Genomic DNA, 16907 nt, shown 5'->3' on the forward strand with positions numbered 1-16907 from the left:
TACTCTCACTTCCTCATTCTGGGTGAGACTGGTCATTTTCATACAAAACTTATTTGCATCACATTATAAAAATACACTTCATCTTTCACTATGAGGACATTTTACCTTAAAAACGTTCTTTTTGCTGGATAAATCATTGGCCCAGTGCAGCTGTGCTCCTCTTAAATCCACACTGCTCTCAGGTCGACTGTTTCCTGGTCTCTGGTTCATAGAAATGTAAAAAAGTAATATATTTAGCAACAGAATTTCTCCCAGCAGTTAATTAAAACATCTACCTGTGGCACCATAACAGAAATTGAAGTTCGATGTATTAAACCATCAATATATAGCGATAAAACGACTACATGTCATCACATTTTTATTGGCAATAACATGTAAACATTCACAGGTTGGCTCACACCTGACTCTAAAAGCTCTCGGAGGATCCTTCCCAGGGGGTGCACTCACTTATTCCACACTGTCCTGAGAATGTCTACGTGTTATGGCCAATGTGATGTAATGTAACATGTAATTGTTTGGGTGGTATTAGTTAAAGCAGACACTGTTTACTCATTCTTGTGATTTTAATAAACATCAGACCACATTTTATGACCATTTTAGACAGAAATGTGAGAAATCCCAAAGGGTATACTGACTTTTTCCTCCCACTGTAAGAGGAGGGTCTTTTTTAGAGAATCTTGACATTATTTTAGCACATCTGATCGCTCATACTGTATGTGCACTAACATGTCTAAAATCTATGCTGCTGGACTGTTGGATTTTGCCCCTGGGTCTGACGCTGCCTACCCCATAGCGTCCAATTATGAGGAAAATATAATCACAGGCTGCACACTAGCTTCGGGGTTGAGTCTGTGGTGCTTTGACGACCTCAGGTGAAGCTCTAACAATTTGCAGACTGTCTCTTCCCGGCCTAATAAAGCTTAAATCAATCTAAAAAAACAAAACAGAAGTGCTGATGACAGGCCCTTGCTGCACATTAAAGGGATATTTCAGGATTTTTGACATAGGGCCTCATTTCCCAGTTATCCAGAGTGTTGCTGATTTCTGGAGATATTTTTCATGCAGTTCTTATATTTGAAGAGTTTCGTGGCGCTAGGCTAGCGCAAGGCTAGTGCATTTCTATGGTATCAGCTAGCCTGCATTAAAAACAGTCTGACCCGCTCCACAGAGCACCTGAGGCAAATCACTTATAACACCAGACTAACCATATAAACATCTGTGTCGATATTTTTTGGAATATAACTGACCTTGCATCACATGAATGATCGCATTCTGAGGAACTATTTTCTTGCAGATCACTCCGCCGCTGCATAGCTTATACAACCACGAAGCTGATGCTGCTAAAATATAAGGTATTTTAAATGCAAAATGGTTCAAATTATTCTATCGACACAGACATTTATATGGTTAGTCTGGTGTTATAAGTGATTTGCCTCAGGTGCTCTGTGGAGCGGGTCAGACTGTTTTTAATGCAGGCTAGCTGATACTGTAGAAATGCACTAGCCTTGCACTAGCCTAGCGCCACGAAACTCTTCAAATATAAGAACTGCATGAATTACAAAAAAAATATCTCCAGAAATCAGCAACACTCTGGGTAACTTGGAAATGAGGCTCTAATCCTGAAGTTTCTAGCTTTAAAACATTTGTAGTTCCTCACATAAATCCAGTGGCTCTATGGGTTTGCATAGGATTCCCACTGTGACGAGTAATATTCCATTTAATAGAAATGGTCAATACTGGGCTAAAAGTGGGCATGTGTTTATGTAGACATGGGCCCATTACTTTGTCATATGACCGTTTTTTCCAACTGTGCCGCACTCTGTCAGTTCAGGAAACAAGTGACAAAAACGTGACAAGAGGAGGCAAAACGTGAAATGTCTTTTTGGGTCTAAGCCGCTGCTCTCCGCTCACTGGCGCAGAGTCAGCTGATGAGGGAGAGTCTGCAGCTTTATCCCAAAATAGGAAATCCATCATGCAGAAAAAGTGATATCTGCCTCATGCATGACAAGAGCTTTTATAATCAGGAAATGTACGCGCTCACCAGCTCGCACCAAATCATTTAAATTCAGCTCTGCGTTTTTGCACAGCGCTTACCCAGCTGGATGGCGTCTGTGATTTAGGATCTTTGAAGAAAACCAGGCTGTTCCCGACCAGCACCACCCAAGAAGCGCTCCAATTTTTCCTGTAAACATAAAGCGCAACACGCAAAGTCAGTCACGCTTTTTTGTAATCATTCGCACAGGGCTAGTTTTAATTACCTGAGTTTTCTTCCTCCTTCTGCAATCTTGGTCTTATTTAGCAAACCGGCTTTCTCCAACTCCTGCCACAAAAGAGCACATTACTTTGATCACTAAATAACCACATCCAGCATCATCCAGTCGAACTTTACTGAGGACAGCCATAAGTTCAACAAGGCAGGAACAATATGTGCATGTAAGCATAAAGCTTTTCCTTTTTGTAAAAAGCAGCATCCTGAGCGGAGAGTCGAACTTTGCTCTTGCATCATTCAGAGTGAAAAAAATAATAATACTAGTACAAGAGGGGAACTGCTCAAAACTCTCCCACTGCGGACTGGCCCCATTTAAGACATGAATTAGCAGTAACAAATGCATTGAAGCAAAGCATTGAAAGGAAATCAACTCTTGGGACATTTGATTTAAGCTCATGTGTGCATTATAGGTAAATTAATGTGATCATTCATGAGGGTGCCTTGTAAAGCAGCACCAACATCTAATTGGGATTTTTCTGATTAAGATTTAACCACAACACTGCAAAACGTATTGAACTAGATCAGTATAAACACCTCAATTTGAGCATAATAATCCAAATTTTAGTTGTTTTGACAAGTTAAGAAGTTCTTGGGCATTTGTCCCAGATTATTTCACTTGTTCTGAGATGTTTCTGACTCGTTTCGATACATTTCGTCCTTATTTCAGGTCATTTTCTTTGCCAATGGGGTAAGAAAATTGGTCTTATCTCATTGGCAAATTTTACTTTCTTATTTCAAGCGAGATTTACCCTAGAACTGGCCTGAAATCTCCTCAAACAAGCAAAGTAAACTTGGTCCGATCAGGAAAAGTGTCTAAATGAGTGAAAACCGCTCAAAACAAGATACATTTCCTCAATTCAAGTCATTTAAGCCAATGCTTGATATTTACTTTTTGTAGTGAAGTAGTTGAGTACATGCATGCTGAGGGCTAATCCAAAAAAAACAGGGCCAAAAAAAAAGTTGCCACCTGGATTTAACTCACTATTCTGGGTTTGTGCCTAAAGAAGAGATCTGCTGAACATGAACACCCTGAATGACCAGGTTATTCCATCAATGGATTTCTTCTTCCCTGATGGCACAGACATTTTCCAAGATGACAAAGCAAGGATTCCTCGGGCTCACATTGTGAAAGAGTGTCTTTTAAAATGAATTGTCTTGTTTATAGAGTGCTACATGACCTGGCCCCGCATCCTCTTAGGGAATTCATTAAAAAAATAAATTGTGAGACCAGCACTCAATCAACAGGGGAGACTTTGAAGTACAGTTTCAGAGGCGCACATTTTCTCAATATTCTCTGTATTTGCAGGTAAAAGTGTGTGAGTGGGAGGGACGAGGGGAGTGGCGTATGAAAGAGATGCACTTTATGTATTGTGTAGTCGTTGTCCTTGCCTGTTTTGTCTGCTTTGTGTTTTGGCGTTTGCGTATATTTTGCATCTTCTTGTCTCAGTTTTTTACCTCATGGGACTTTTAATTTAGCCTTGAGCTGAATCCGGCATATTTACAGCACTAGTTGTCTGTTCATTAATACGCACTGTCCCATTCAAATAAATAAATAAATAAATAAATGAAATTAGCTCCATTGAGAATCTTTGTGATGTGCTGGAGAAGGCTTTGCGCAGTGGTCACACTCTCCCAGCATCAAAACAAGATCTTGGTGGAAAAAATCAACGCAACACTGGATCTTTTGACATTGCAGAAGCTTCTTGAAACAATGCCACAACTGTAGTCAAAGTGAGCAACCTTTTTTTTGGTTAGGCAGTGGATGATCTCAGTTAGATTGGAATACATTCTGAAGCCAAGAGGAGCTGTTTGTTGATATAATTTGCTACCAAGGTAATTCTCCAGTTTGTAATTACGTTGTGGGTCACATTGTAAAGTCTATTGAGTCGACGGGTAGGGCCTTATAAATTATTATTAACTTCCTCCTACTCCCTTTGAGCAGCACTGCACTAATCTGATGTTTTGAACATGTCTGTAAATTATATGTACTGTATAATATACTTGTATGCATCTTTCTATGTTGCTCAAATAGTCTAAACTAAACTAAACAATGAAGCCAGTGTGTCTCTATTTAAAGTAAGTAAACATTTCCTGTGATTTACGGCATCAGGCATTTCTTCCTTGTAAAACCTGCATAGCCAAAGCTGAAATGCAGGGTTTTTTTTTAGCTCACGTATCTTCTCAATGGAAACAGGCACTGTTTGTTGTATACAGTTCATCAGGTATACATGTAAAGACTTTAACCTATGCCAACCAGTTCAATGAGAAAATATGTTCTTGATTCTGAGTGTTATAGGCGTGTGGTCTTACCGGTGTGCAGCTCTCACTGTCAGGCGAGCTGGCTGGGGACGGGGGCTCCACCACGATGTTGGCCACATTACACGTGTAGTCTCTGTACGGCTGCATGAGCTGAGGAAAGACAGTTAGATTTAGGATTGTGAATTTTGTAACAAAGAAAAATACTGAAAAACACATATATTCAGTAACATAAACATTTCAATGGCCGTGAGTTCACGCTTGGATGTGTGTGTTTATGCACCTTGCCATTCTCAGGGAAGACGAGAGACTGGGAATGGCTGAGCTGCCGGTTGGACTCGTCGCTTTGACTTTCAGAGTTGCTGTACGTCATGGCGCTGAGAGTGTCAGAGGACAGAGCTCGAGGAAGGGTCTTCACAACGTCAAACAGTCGATGAGGACAGGACGAACACCAGATCCACAATTAGTAACGGAATAAGATGCAGTGTAAACGTTAACAAATTGTCATATGTTTAAAAAAAATCTGCTGCTACTGTGGGTTGTGGATGGATCGTCTGGAAACTGGGCCGATATTTGGGGATTTTACAATATCGGCTATGGGCCGATGTAGCACTGAAAAAAGGCGATATTTCAAAGTCAGGGCTTTAAACCGAGTCCTCCTACAACCCCCTAGATCTCAGAGGAGGTGAGAAACATCGCAATGAAAATTGGTCAGCTTCAAGTTTGTTAAATACAAGTTTCACTAAACCTCCATCAATATGGACATGCTGCATGTCCTTCTGAAGTGTAGAATCTAGAGAATTAAGTCGCTGAGCTAGTTTTAACCTCCCCTATTGTATTTTTGATCGCCGCGCAAAATGCCTTGGCTAGTTACAAATAAAAGTAATAAAATAAAATCGGCCACTGCTCGAGCGGCCAAGCATTTGTTTTTACAGGATTATAGACCAGACAATTAGAAATATCAGTCAAACATATCGGTCGAAAATATAATTAATATCTCAAAATAGGGCCTTAGAAAAACCCATATCGGCCGGCCTCTACTGGAAACATCTGAACATGTTTACATCTTGACACCAACACGTGTTCATATAACTTTGCCACAACATTCATAATTGAATACCTTTGCAAATCCCTGTAACCCAGTTCCAACAATCAGACTAAACATCCCTCCTAATGTTTGCCATCTCTTCATGCAAGGAGGATTAGTACTAAGAGCCAAATCTGCTCCTTTGCTAAGAGCAGGCCTTTAAAAAGGCTTTAAAGCTGGCGCACCCACACCCCACTGTGATGCAACATGTTGCAGTAAGAACTGCTTGGGTAACAGCCTTTCTTTTTACACCATGAGTTGTTATTTCCAACTTAATATGCATAAATGCTGATCACTGGGAATGTGAAGCGCGTAGCTGGCATTAAGTTAATGCATTCTACTGTGAGACGGTGCACATGCAGTTTTTGCAAATCTTACGGCTCCAACTCGCTGAGTTTAGAAGGAAAATACCCCATTTCCAAAGGGCTGATAGTGCTGACACTGTACAGATTACTCTCGCAGCCAAGCAAAAGGGATATCATGTAATGGAGATTGGGCATTGAAGTTGGGGGGCAAAAAATGATGAAATAACTTGGGAATTAAAAAAAAGGATGAATATCTCTGTAGAATAGTCACCGCTCAATCGCTCTGTGCTGCATGTGTTTTTGTTCTAACTTTGCATTAATTTACATTTATATTACTGACTGTGATGTTCACTAGAAGAAGTAATCTATGAACCTGGAACAAAACTGTGGATGAACTGGGAACATGAATAAACCACAGTCACCTGAGTGATGTCCCAGCCACCGTCAGAGTTCCTGTCGTGACTCCCAAAGTTACAGCCAGGAGTCAACTACGAGAGAAGACACAAACAAAGGCAGTCTGTCATGTGACCACATTGCAGAAAACATATAACATAACCTCAGCTCAGAACCATAGCTTTTTTCATGTCCTCTTTTTGACTCTTTCATTAAAAACAGGATGTTGACGAGGCTTTTCAGTTACGCTCAGCCATCACAGCGAACCCACACGTACAGCATCCTGTCAGCTAAAACCGCCTTTGAATCACCACGGCAGCGCACGCTCAAATTGCATATTTCATATTTTCCTTAAGGTTTTGGAGGGAAACAGGGCTGCTCCTTCACCTCCCTGGCTCCACGTGGATCAAATATTCATCTCGCACCACTCCTTTGATTCATACACGCCAATATCAAGCAGGTGAACTGGGCCGAACCCACGCTCTTTTTAAAGAAACATAACTCACATTAAGCGGCAAATGTAAAACTGGGCAATCTACTTACAACAAAGGTGCTCATGGCTGATCACGGGGTGAAATAATCCGACTGGTCATTAGCTGTTCGACTCCTCAGATGTTTTGCTCGGCATGACTGAAGTGTGACAGTTAAAGCCAATTCATCTCTCTCTCCTGTCAGCCCAAACCTACTTCCCCATTCTAGAGGGAAGCAGGTTTATCAGCCCGCACCATCGGCCTCGTGCACAGCGGCTGAACCAGGAAGAAGGCGAGTTAAATTAAAAATAATTACCAGAACCTACAACAACTATTGGTACATCACCTGACGGCCTTTGCTCACGTGAGAAAACAAAGCTCTGACATAATGGGTTATAATGGAGCACATGATTAAGTGCATCATTATTATGTAGTGAGGCAATTACCTTTACACATAAACATCTATGAGTGAGAATAATGCAATGGGCCTGCAGTTGTTTTATGTAAAATCCAGTTGTGCTACCATCTTTTTTCTGACTTGTCATATTTTTAGAAGCTGTTTAAACTTCTCTTTAAATATACATGTAAAACTTCTCAATAGAAAGTGCAGTAATTTGTTTTCAGGGGTTTTTACAGAGTATTTACAGACTTTTAAATGCTTAGAATAGTAATGAAGACTGACTAACGTGATTTCCTTAATGAATTTTACCAAGCATGATTGTCAGAAGTGGCATAAATAATAAAGGAGAAATCTGCTGAAGTCAATCTCTTGGAACATGCATAGTAAATCCGCTGCTCTGAGTCTATAGCCAGGAGATAAACCTCCTCTCAGAATCAGTCAATCATGCACTATGCATCGGCTGCCACTGCTGGAGTTCCTGTCTGGCCACACCTCTGAATTGAAGGTGGCATATATAGGTCAGCAATATGCATCTCAGTGTAACCTGATGGGGAACCACTTCTTTGATCAGGAGCGTATTTTTGATGAGCTACATTAAATGTGAAACACTGACGCAAGAATGAGGCAAGTCTGCTTTCAGATGCAAAATGCTTATCTTCCACAATCTGGATCACGCCGCGCGCGATGCCGTAACAAGTTCATGTCGTCACTTATTCTATGGATCAATTTCAGTCATTCCTGCTTTGCACAAAACCTTTTCATCATCGCCTTTTCTCTCAACAATAAAACCTCTCCTTCATTGCTCAAAGTTTACAAAAGGAATCAAACTGTATGAGCTTCAACTTCACTAAAGTCAAGTTGAGCGGTGTGAGAAAGAAGTTAAATCATGTGTAAGTAAGACATAGATTAGTAAAATAAAGTATATTCTTAGTAATCTATTAATTTCATGATTTTGGGCAGTATTTCATGTGACACAAATGCTGTTGCTGTAGTTTACTCTTGGATTGATAGTGTGTTTCCCTCTTGGCCTCTGCAAAACCGATTCAGTTGAAGCCTGACCTTGTTATTCCCTGTGGGGATTATCCCGACCAAAACACCATTTGGATGTGTCTGTTACTAAGTGAAGCTGTGACTGGGTCAGTTACTGATGGCTCATGTATAAAATATAATCTGCCTCCATTTATCCACAGCCTTTTGCACAGACACATCTTTCATCTGTCTGGACGTACGACATGTGTTTGAATGTGTTTATGTTGTTTAGGTTTTCATTGTATTCCAAACGTTGCCTGGGAACATGTCTATGTATCTATGTATCTATGTATCTATGTGTCTATGTGTCTATGTGTCTATGTATCTAACTATCTATCTTTGTCTATCTCTCTATCTCTCTATGTATCTATCTAACTATGTATCTATGTATCTATCTAACTATGTATCTATGTATCTATCTATCTATGTATCTATCTATCTATCTATCTATCTATCTATCTATCTATCTATCTATCTATCTATCTATCTATCTATCTATCTATCTATCTATCTATCTATCTATCTATCTATCTATCTATCTATCTATCTATCTATCTATCTATCTATCTATCTATCTATCTATCTATCTATCTGTCTATCTATCTATCTAACTATGTATCTATCTATCTATCTATCTACAACATCATTTTGTAAAGCCCAACATCACAACAGCAGTTGCCTCACTGAGCTGCGCAAAGATTTGTGATTTGATCAAGAACAGAAGAACAACTTAGAAACAGAAATAATACAAATATCAAACCCTAAATTAAAAAAAGTAGTGTCAGTGTCAGCACAAAGCTGCAGATGGACAGTCATCTGCTATAACTGCTACATTAGTTTAGTTATTAAGTTTAGTTATTTTTAAAAGTTACTTTATCTGACTATAAGAAATGAAGTGACGAAAAGTTCACCATGAGGTACAATTGCACATGTTCCTCTTTGTGGCTTGCAAATGAGGGTGGAGAAAACCACAGCAGCAAATGACTGTTCAAGTTAGACTCAATACGAAGAGCTGTCAGTCTCTTTTCTCACATTCTTACCCTGTGCATCATCCCATTAACAGCAGAAGGCAGAGGCAGAGTCAAATGGCTTGTGTCTCTGGGTAAAGTCTGGGCTTGAACCGAATTGGCCTGGAAGAGAATCACATGCTTGGAGATAGTGGTGTTTAAGGTCTTCACACAGGATGCCCTTGTCCAACACCTACTCATCTAGACTAAAGCAAGACATACTAATGACTCCTAGTGGCATGACTGTACAACTGCATAATGCCATATATTCTGATCAATCGAGACTCCTGGACATTTCCTGATCCACATGACATTTAACCAGATCACCAAATCACCAGAGTTGGTTTGTTGTAAAGCACAGAATGTCGGCTGTATCAATAATCCAGCTGTCTCGATTTATCTACCTGCATGTCTGAGAATTCCTCTATAAATTCTGATATTTTCTGAGTACATTTGTCAGGCACTACATTCTTCAAAATCAAGGAGGAAATCAACTCAAATTGACCTAAATTCTCCAGCCTAGAACTAAAAAACAATGAGAAAAGCCCCACTACTTTTGGAAAGCTACAGACTAACATATGTTAATGTTACGCATATCATTTTACATTGTAAAAACAAACACACAAATAAAACAGTGAGGAGCCATGATGAAAAAGAAGAAACTACTTGTATAAGGCATTATGCAAAGCAAGTCTGCTTTAGCACTAAAGTTTTTTGACTATAAATGACCTTTTTAAATGCTGATACGGTCAAACTTGAGAGGCATACAAATGAGCAGACGTTTCAGTGATATAAAAGCTTTTCTCCTGCCCTCAGTGTTCACCTTAGAGCTGCTGCCTGCGCTGCTGGTGTGAGCGCGTGCCCTTCGTGGGGGCTTCCAGGACCTCTCCTTGGTGACACTGTTGACGTAGTACCACCTGCCTGAGGCCATGTCTGTGTACTGCTCCCACAGGTCCAGGGTCTGCAGAGGCTGCTGTCCCGGGGCAGGGCTGGGGGGCTCCTGCTGGGACGACCGCTTCTCCTGCTGAGGGTCCGTGTAGAGCGGAGACACCTGCCACGAAAGCTGCGACAGGTACGACTCTGTGGGGACCTGAGGGCGAGAGAGAAAGGCAAAGACACACAATGTTTTCAGACCGATTCAGTGATCATGTGACGCCAACATGACATGTTTACAGTAAACAAACAGTGCTTGTCCAATAACTTGTAGTTTTTAAAAGTTATACTACTTCAAGACATTTCAAAACAAAATACTTCATATCATAATAAATAAGAAGCTAAGAATAGAGACTTAATGTCATGAAATGATTGAGGTAAGCCGCATATATTAATGTGTTATAACCAAAAATATTCAGACGATTCAACAAAGCCAGAACAATCAATACGTCTGATCAATGATTTACAGTGGTCTGTGAGCGAGCAAACATCAGGGACTGGGAGCTTGATCCCTGTTAAGCCCAGTCATGTCTAAGGGATCATAATTAGGCATGTGTTTGGACATATACAATAGGTCTCTGTTCCAGAGTCATAGTTTACAGCAGAGGGCAGCACTGAGCCTCGCACCCACCTGGAAGTCATTTAAGATTAAGACACATTCAGGAACTGTAGAGAGACAAGTATTCATCATAGTAAGTTTCAGGGAACTATTGCCCACTCTTTATTTTTTACTGAGTGTATTATTGTATTATTTGTCAATCAAATGTATTGAACGTGCTCCTTTTTGTTTCCGCCCTCTGTTCCGCTCATTTTATCATCTTCATGAGAGATTGAGCTTATTTACAGTTGGCTGCTTGACTCTGCGATGCACGTGACGACATTAGCAAAATACAGAGGCTTTAATAATGGAGGAAAGCTCAGCCAGCGTGTTAAAGCCTGAACATCGATGCTGTGACAACAACTTCAGAGTCAACAAACTGAAAACATTTGATTAAATACAGATGAATTTATGTCAATTGTGTATAGCAGTGGTTCTCAGTGGGTCCCTGAAAAAAATTCTCAAATGTTTGAATGATAAACAGTATTCTTACACGTTTTCATTATTGATTCAAAACGAAACACTCTGAACATATTAACCTATACTTAAATGTGAGTCTTAGGCATGGTATAACTTTAAACTCTTAAAGGAACAGACCACCGTTTTTACATACTGCGACTATGTTCTGACCTGAGCTTAGACAAGTTGATGTGCACCTGTCTAGTCTTTGTGCCCGTGGAAGAGCTTGGTCACTTCTAACTTCACCCAGTTTGGAGCTATAGAAATATACTGGGAGAGGCCAAACAACATCTTTGGTCGTTTTGCGTGACTAAGCGCACGCACAAAGACCAGACAGGCACACATCAACTCGTCTAAGCTCAGGCAAGAACATATCTCAGTGTGTAAAAATGGTGGCCTGATCCTTTAAAATCATTGACCGTGGGATTATTCTGTTCACTAAAGGGTCTCCGTACTCCAGATTGAGAACCTCTAGTGTGTTTGTGTATTATCACTTGTGTTATTTTTGCAGCGCATTCACTGTGCTCTGCTTGAATATACATCTACATGTAGTGTATGCGCATACATGAATAATATTAATCCATAATATATATTCATGTGTGTGGAAAACGGTACAGATTGAAATATATTAAAAAGTGTGTTCTGTTAGAAAAGGGACTTGTGACCTGGATGTGACAGCAATAATCCTGCTTACTGGCTTTAAAGCATGAGAGCAGAGGAGCGTAGTTGTGCAGCAGGACAGAGCAGAGAAATGGAGGGAAAGAGAAAGTGCTGTATATAAGAGCGCTGCCGTGTCCTCAGAGATCACAGCTCGTACTTTTAGAGCCACTGCCTCATGCATGATTCAGGGCAAGGCAAAAAGACACTTTGGATACGCAGATTTTTCCTGAGCTGAGACAGATAACCTTGATTATTTCTCTCACCAACAATGTCTTCTGTAATCTCGTCTGATGTAATGCAGGGCAGCTCTGACATCATGCCAATGCTGACTAGATTGGTGCTCTAGGAGGATTATTGAGGTCAAGATACCATGTCGATGGAATACCGCCTCAGCTGCTGCGGCAGCATTAGGTTTTAAAGCAAATTCAGACACAATTTTGATGTTTGTAGCTTCGTGGTTAGTCATTAAAAAAGACAGTAGGTTATGTTTTGTACAGAATTTGTTTCTTATGTGTTCACTGTGGAGAAATGGCTTCACAAACTGATGGATTCCTGTCTGGTGTCACGTATCCGCCTCTCAGAGTGGAAACGGATAATGTGATTAGTAACAACATGGCCCACTTAAGTTCCATCAATGACAAGAGCTAAAGTCATTGGTAAAAAGAATCACTGAACGGTTAAAGCAGTACTAAGAAACTTGTTTACCTTATCCTTTTTGTAGTGCCTCTGGGTGTAATACAAGTGTTAATGGGATTATTGGGGGGTCTTTCATCTCCTCCTGGTGTCTATGGCCAGAAAACCACAATTGCAACTTCGCTGCCACCGAGTCAGTGTCACCAATACACACTAATGAAATCACGAAGAAGAAGCTACCAGGCTAACGGGCAAAGCTAACTGCGGGCTAGCGCCACTTAAACAGTATTTACAGCCAAGTATGAGTGAAATAAAAGTATCTCCATTGTGTAATTGGATGTACAATATCGCTCTCTCCCTTTGTCTTTTCTCTTTTCTGTCAGTGTAGTATTTACTCACGGACAATTAATGAGTAAAAAAACACAACATGCTACGACACCTGTAGTGGCGCTTATAGCCTCTAGGGGCAAGAGTTACTTACTGTAGTACTGCTTTAAAAACATGTAGTCTCCACAACGATGTATTAATGTCGTTTCATGAACGAGCTTCCCATACTGCAATGTGAACTAAACACATTAAAAAAAGACCACATTGTCCCGTACCTGCAGATGGTTCCTCTTCCTAGGGGCGCTCGCCACGTCCCACTGACTTGACGACTTCTTCGGGGGTTTGTAGTTATTAACTCGGGTGCTGATGCCTCCTCCCACCTCGTCGTAGGGGTTCTCTGCTACATTTTCCGGCAGGTTGCTGGAACTTTGGCTGCGGGTGATGGTCGGAATCACCCTGGAGTTTGACGGGCCGCTTTTAAACGTGGACACAGAGGGAGACCTGGGGACCGTGAGGTGGCCCGACGAGGAGGTGAACGAGTTGGGGGTAAAAGTAAAGCCAGAAAGGGGCAAAGTGGGGAAACGGCCGTTGCTGGTGTTGCCCGGTCCCCGATAGGCACTGCTGGAGTAGAGGTTCTCCATGGAGCGGTAGACCGGCTTCTGCACCACTGTGGAAAGAGTTGTACACTCATACCTTATTCTTTGATACGTCTGGGCATTTGTTCATTTAAACCTAGACTGACCCTGACTAAATATTAGCAAAAATAAATATATGAATGTTCATTGTCAAAGTTAGCACTGATTACCCTGTACCTTCCCGCCTTTCGCTGTACATTGAATGTGTTGGGCTGGGGCTGAGGGCGACTCTGGGAAGTGTCCGCAGGTTGGAGTTGACTGACGCCGACATGGCCAGGCGCTGAGTGGAGGGCAAGGGCTGAATAGGCACCTCTGTCACATAGGTGGCAGGAACGTACAAAGGCTTCGTCTTGCTGGCCGCCCCAATCCTCCGCACCTGACACAACAACAACAAAACACATTTTCAAAGGCTTTCTATTTCTGACACAGAAATCCACTCCGATCGACCGAGCGGAGAGAGCCACAGCTGGACGCTAAAGCCACGTATTATCTCAGCTGTCAAAGTGTCTGCCGTACACTGCATGACATGAGATTACACAAATGAAATGTAGGAGTATTACTGATTTATATTCACATCATTAACCCAATTTCAAAGTCCACGTTTGTAAATTAAATGTATAACTCTTTTTTTAACCTTCAAGAGCACAGCAAATGGTCTGACAAAATATTCTCCTAAGATCTATACTTTCATTACACTAAATAGGGCTGCACGCGCTGGGGTCCATAAAACAAATTAAAAATAAATTAAATCAGCGAAGAAATTAATCCTACCGTCGACACCAGTGCAGTGCTTTATTTGTGAAATTGTTTGTGTATTATGCATTTGAACAGAAACATTTTTTATGTCAATTTGCTTTGGGTTACGAATGCTTACTGTACACGACTACATAGGGCTGGGTGATTTTGGAAAAAAAATAATCACGATAATTTCCCCCATATTGATTGATCTATATTTTCAATTCCATTTTATTTTTTCATTATAAATTAAATGCATCTTGCTGGTTCATAAAATTAGACACATCTTTTATTCAAAACTTCAGCTGAAACAAAAACAAATGCTTTCATCAAGTCATCAAGCCAAGTAAAGCACGAATGTTTTCCATTGTCCCGTCCAAACTCCCAAACTAGGTACTGTTTATGCCAAAGAAATGGCTGTAAACCTATCGAATATAAAGTCCTATGACGATTATTGAGATTGACCAAAGTAGAGATTTCGATTTCGATAAAATGTCTATTAATTGCCCAGCCCTACGACTATAGCAGTGGTTCACCCTTTCCCCATGAGCCCCAGTCCAGAACAGTGACCCCCACAAATGTAACAAAACGTGAAAATTATTGCCATTAAAGGCACTAAACTATATATTTTTGGCTTCCTTTGATAATTTGTATATTCGAATTCGTGGGGAAAACAACACTGTGCATCTAATTAAAAGCTTCAGGTAGTTCTCTTGTATTTCTGTGAAAGTGACCCTGAAAAGTGACCTTGCAAGTTGTAAAACGTGCCTATAAATTTGGAATGTTACAATGAATTTGAACCACAGCTTCGTTCCTGTAATTAAAAGCCCTATACCTGATTTTTCTTTTAAAGCAGAACTAAGTAACTTGTTTGCCTTAATAAATCCTTTCCGTCGTCCCTCTGGGGGTAATACAAGTGTTACTGGGATGATTGGGGGGTCTTTCATCTCCCCCGGTGTCTCTGGCTAGAAAACCACACTTGCAACTTTCCCTGCATCGACCCGGAGGTGCAATACACACTAATAATAACAAAAAAGAAGCTAACAGGCTAACGGGCAAAGCTAATTGCGGGCTAGCGCCATTTTAGCAGTATTTACAGCCAAGTTTGAGTGACAAAAATTATCTCCATTGTGTAATTGGATGTACAATATCCCTTTTTCCCTTTGTCTTTTCTGTCAGTGTAATATTTATTCTCACGGACAATTAATGAGTAAAAAAAACGCAGCATGCTACGACACCTGCAGTGACGCTTATGGCCTCTAGGGGCATGAGTTACTTAGTTCCGCTTTAATAAATGAATCCTTTCTCAGTCATATCTGATGATATTAACAATTTCTAACTATTGAATTTGCTCGAAGAATATTACTTATGACCAGACAAAGCTCTGAGCCCCTCCCTGCAGTCCCAGGCGCCCCCCAGGTTGGGAAGCACAACTATCACAGACTCACCTGCCACCAGTCTGCGTTAGTCTTCTTCAGGAGAATGAAGCGCTCCCCCTCTCGGATCGACACCTGCCTCCCGTCCGACGCTCTGTAGTTATAGTCGTACTGGGCCTCGAGCACCACCGTCCCGCTGGTCACCCCGCACACCGCCACCCCCCTGGTGTTCCGCACCGGCGGGGTGCCAGACTGCTGGGGTCCCACAGATCGCCGCCACGAACCGGACAACATGGCTGCCCTGTCGACTGCGGACTCACAAAGAGCCTTGAGACCTGGTCGAGCAAGGCACAGGAGACAGGAGCCAGGTCCGAGCCATGCTCTGCAAAACGACAAAGAACAGAGCACAACATTGTAATATTTGGTGTTTTAAAGGGACTAGATGCAAGTTGGTCATTTTATACTCACTACTGCCACCTCAGGTCTTACGCATAACTGCAGCTTCTTTATTAAGCTCATGCATGATGGGAACAACAACTTTCTGAGTGACAGTGCAGGATTTTAAAGGCAGTTATGGTGAATACACATTAGGACACTGCTGGAGCATGTCGGGGAAGTAAAATACAATAATTTCAATATTTTTAAACTCTGTATTGTCCCTTTAAGCTTTAATTGCCCACGTGGGAAGAAATTGTCTTCTGCATTTGACCCATAATCAAACATTGTCTAAGGCAGTGTTCATTTTGACATATTTCAATGTAGTTTTAGTCTTAGTCTTTTAAAAAAAATATTTTTTGTTTTTGATTCAGTCAAATAACTCCCTTCAATTTGGTCAACTTTGCATTCATACTATTTATTATTAATCATATGTAATCAATGTTGTCTGCTTTACGGAGCTTCTCCCAGATGGACAAATCACAGACCTGTTCCTTTGGCAGTGGATTTATACATTTATGAAAGTCAGTCTGTCAGAAGAGGTTTTTATGACTTTAGTCTGTTATTTTCATTTAGTCTTATTTCAGTTGATGGAAATACATAGTTTTTGTCTCAAGAACAACTTCTTAAGTTTTAGTCTAATTTTCGTCAGCAAAAAAAATTACTTTGACTAAAATTATGACAAAATATTTTAGTCAACGAAATGAACCTCTTTAACTGAGCACATTATCTCCAGTTCGGTTTTTACACAAATCTAAAAGCTTCTGGACTAGAACTTACAGCCTCATTTGAAAGTCGTGTTTTGGTCACTTTTTTATGCTCTTTTGCTGCTTTTTTGCTGCTTTTTCATCACTCTTTAGTCATGCTTTTGTCGCTCTTTTGCCTTGTTTTTGTCACATT

General features: G+C 40.8%; 1 protein-coding gene across 3 annotated transcripts in view; it reads right to left on the reverse strand.

Annotated features, from left to right (window-relative positions):
* Nucleotides 1–16907, reverse strand: part of arhgap9 (Rho GTPase activating protein 9) — a 59123-nt gene that overhangs the window by 24908 nt on the left and 17308 nt on the right. For 2 of the 3 annotated variants that reach the window (XM_079579243.1, XM_079579242.1), the window contains exons 3-13: nt 15645–15954; nt 13639–13837; nt 13102–13493; nt 10040–10306; nt 9250–9339; nt 6340–6405; nt 4809–4937; nt 4580–4678; nt 2259–2320; nt 2095–2182; nt 106–201 (exon numbers count right to left, since the gene is read on the reverse strand). In XM_079579243.1, coding sequence (XP_079435369.1) covers nt 106–201; nt 2095–2182; nt 2259–2320; nt 4580–4678; nt 4809–4937; nt 6340–6405; nt 9250–9339; nt 10040–10306; nt 13102–13493; nt 13639–13837; nt 15645–15866 — 1710 coding nt within the window. In that variant the 5' untranslated portion in view covers nt 15867–15954. The remainder of the gene's footprint in view (nt 1–105; nt 202–2094; nt 2183–2258; nt 2321–4579; nt 4679–4808; nt 4938–6339; nt 6406–9249; nt 9340–10039; nt 10307–13101; nt 13494–13638; nt 13838–15644; nt 15955–16907) is intronic. The other variant, XM_079579244.1, reaches the window with a different exon arrangement.

This window comes from Gobius niger (assembly GCF_951799975.1).
Source record: "Gobius niger genome assembly, chromosome: 20".
Lineage (NCBI taxonomy): Eukaryota > Metazoa > Chordata > Actinopteri > Gobiiformes > Gobiidae > Gobius > Gobius niger.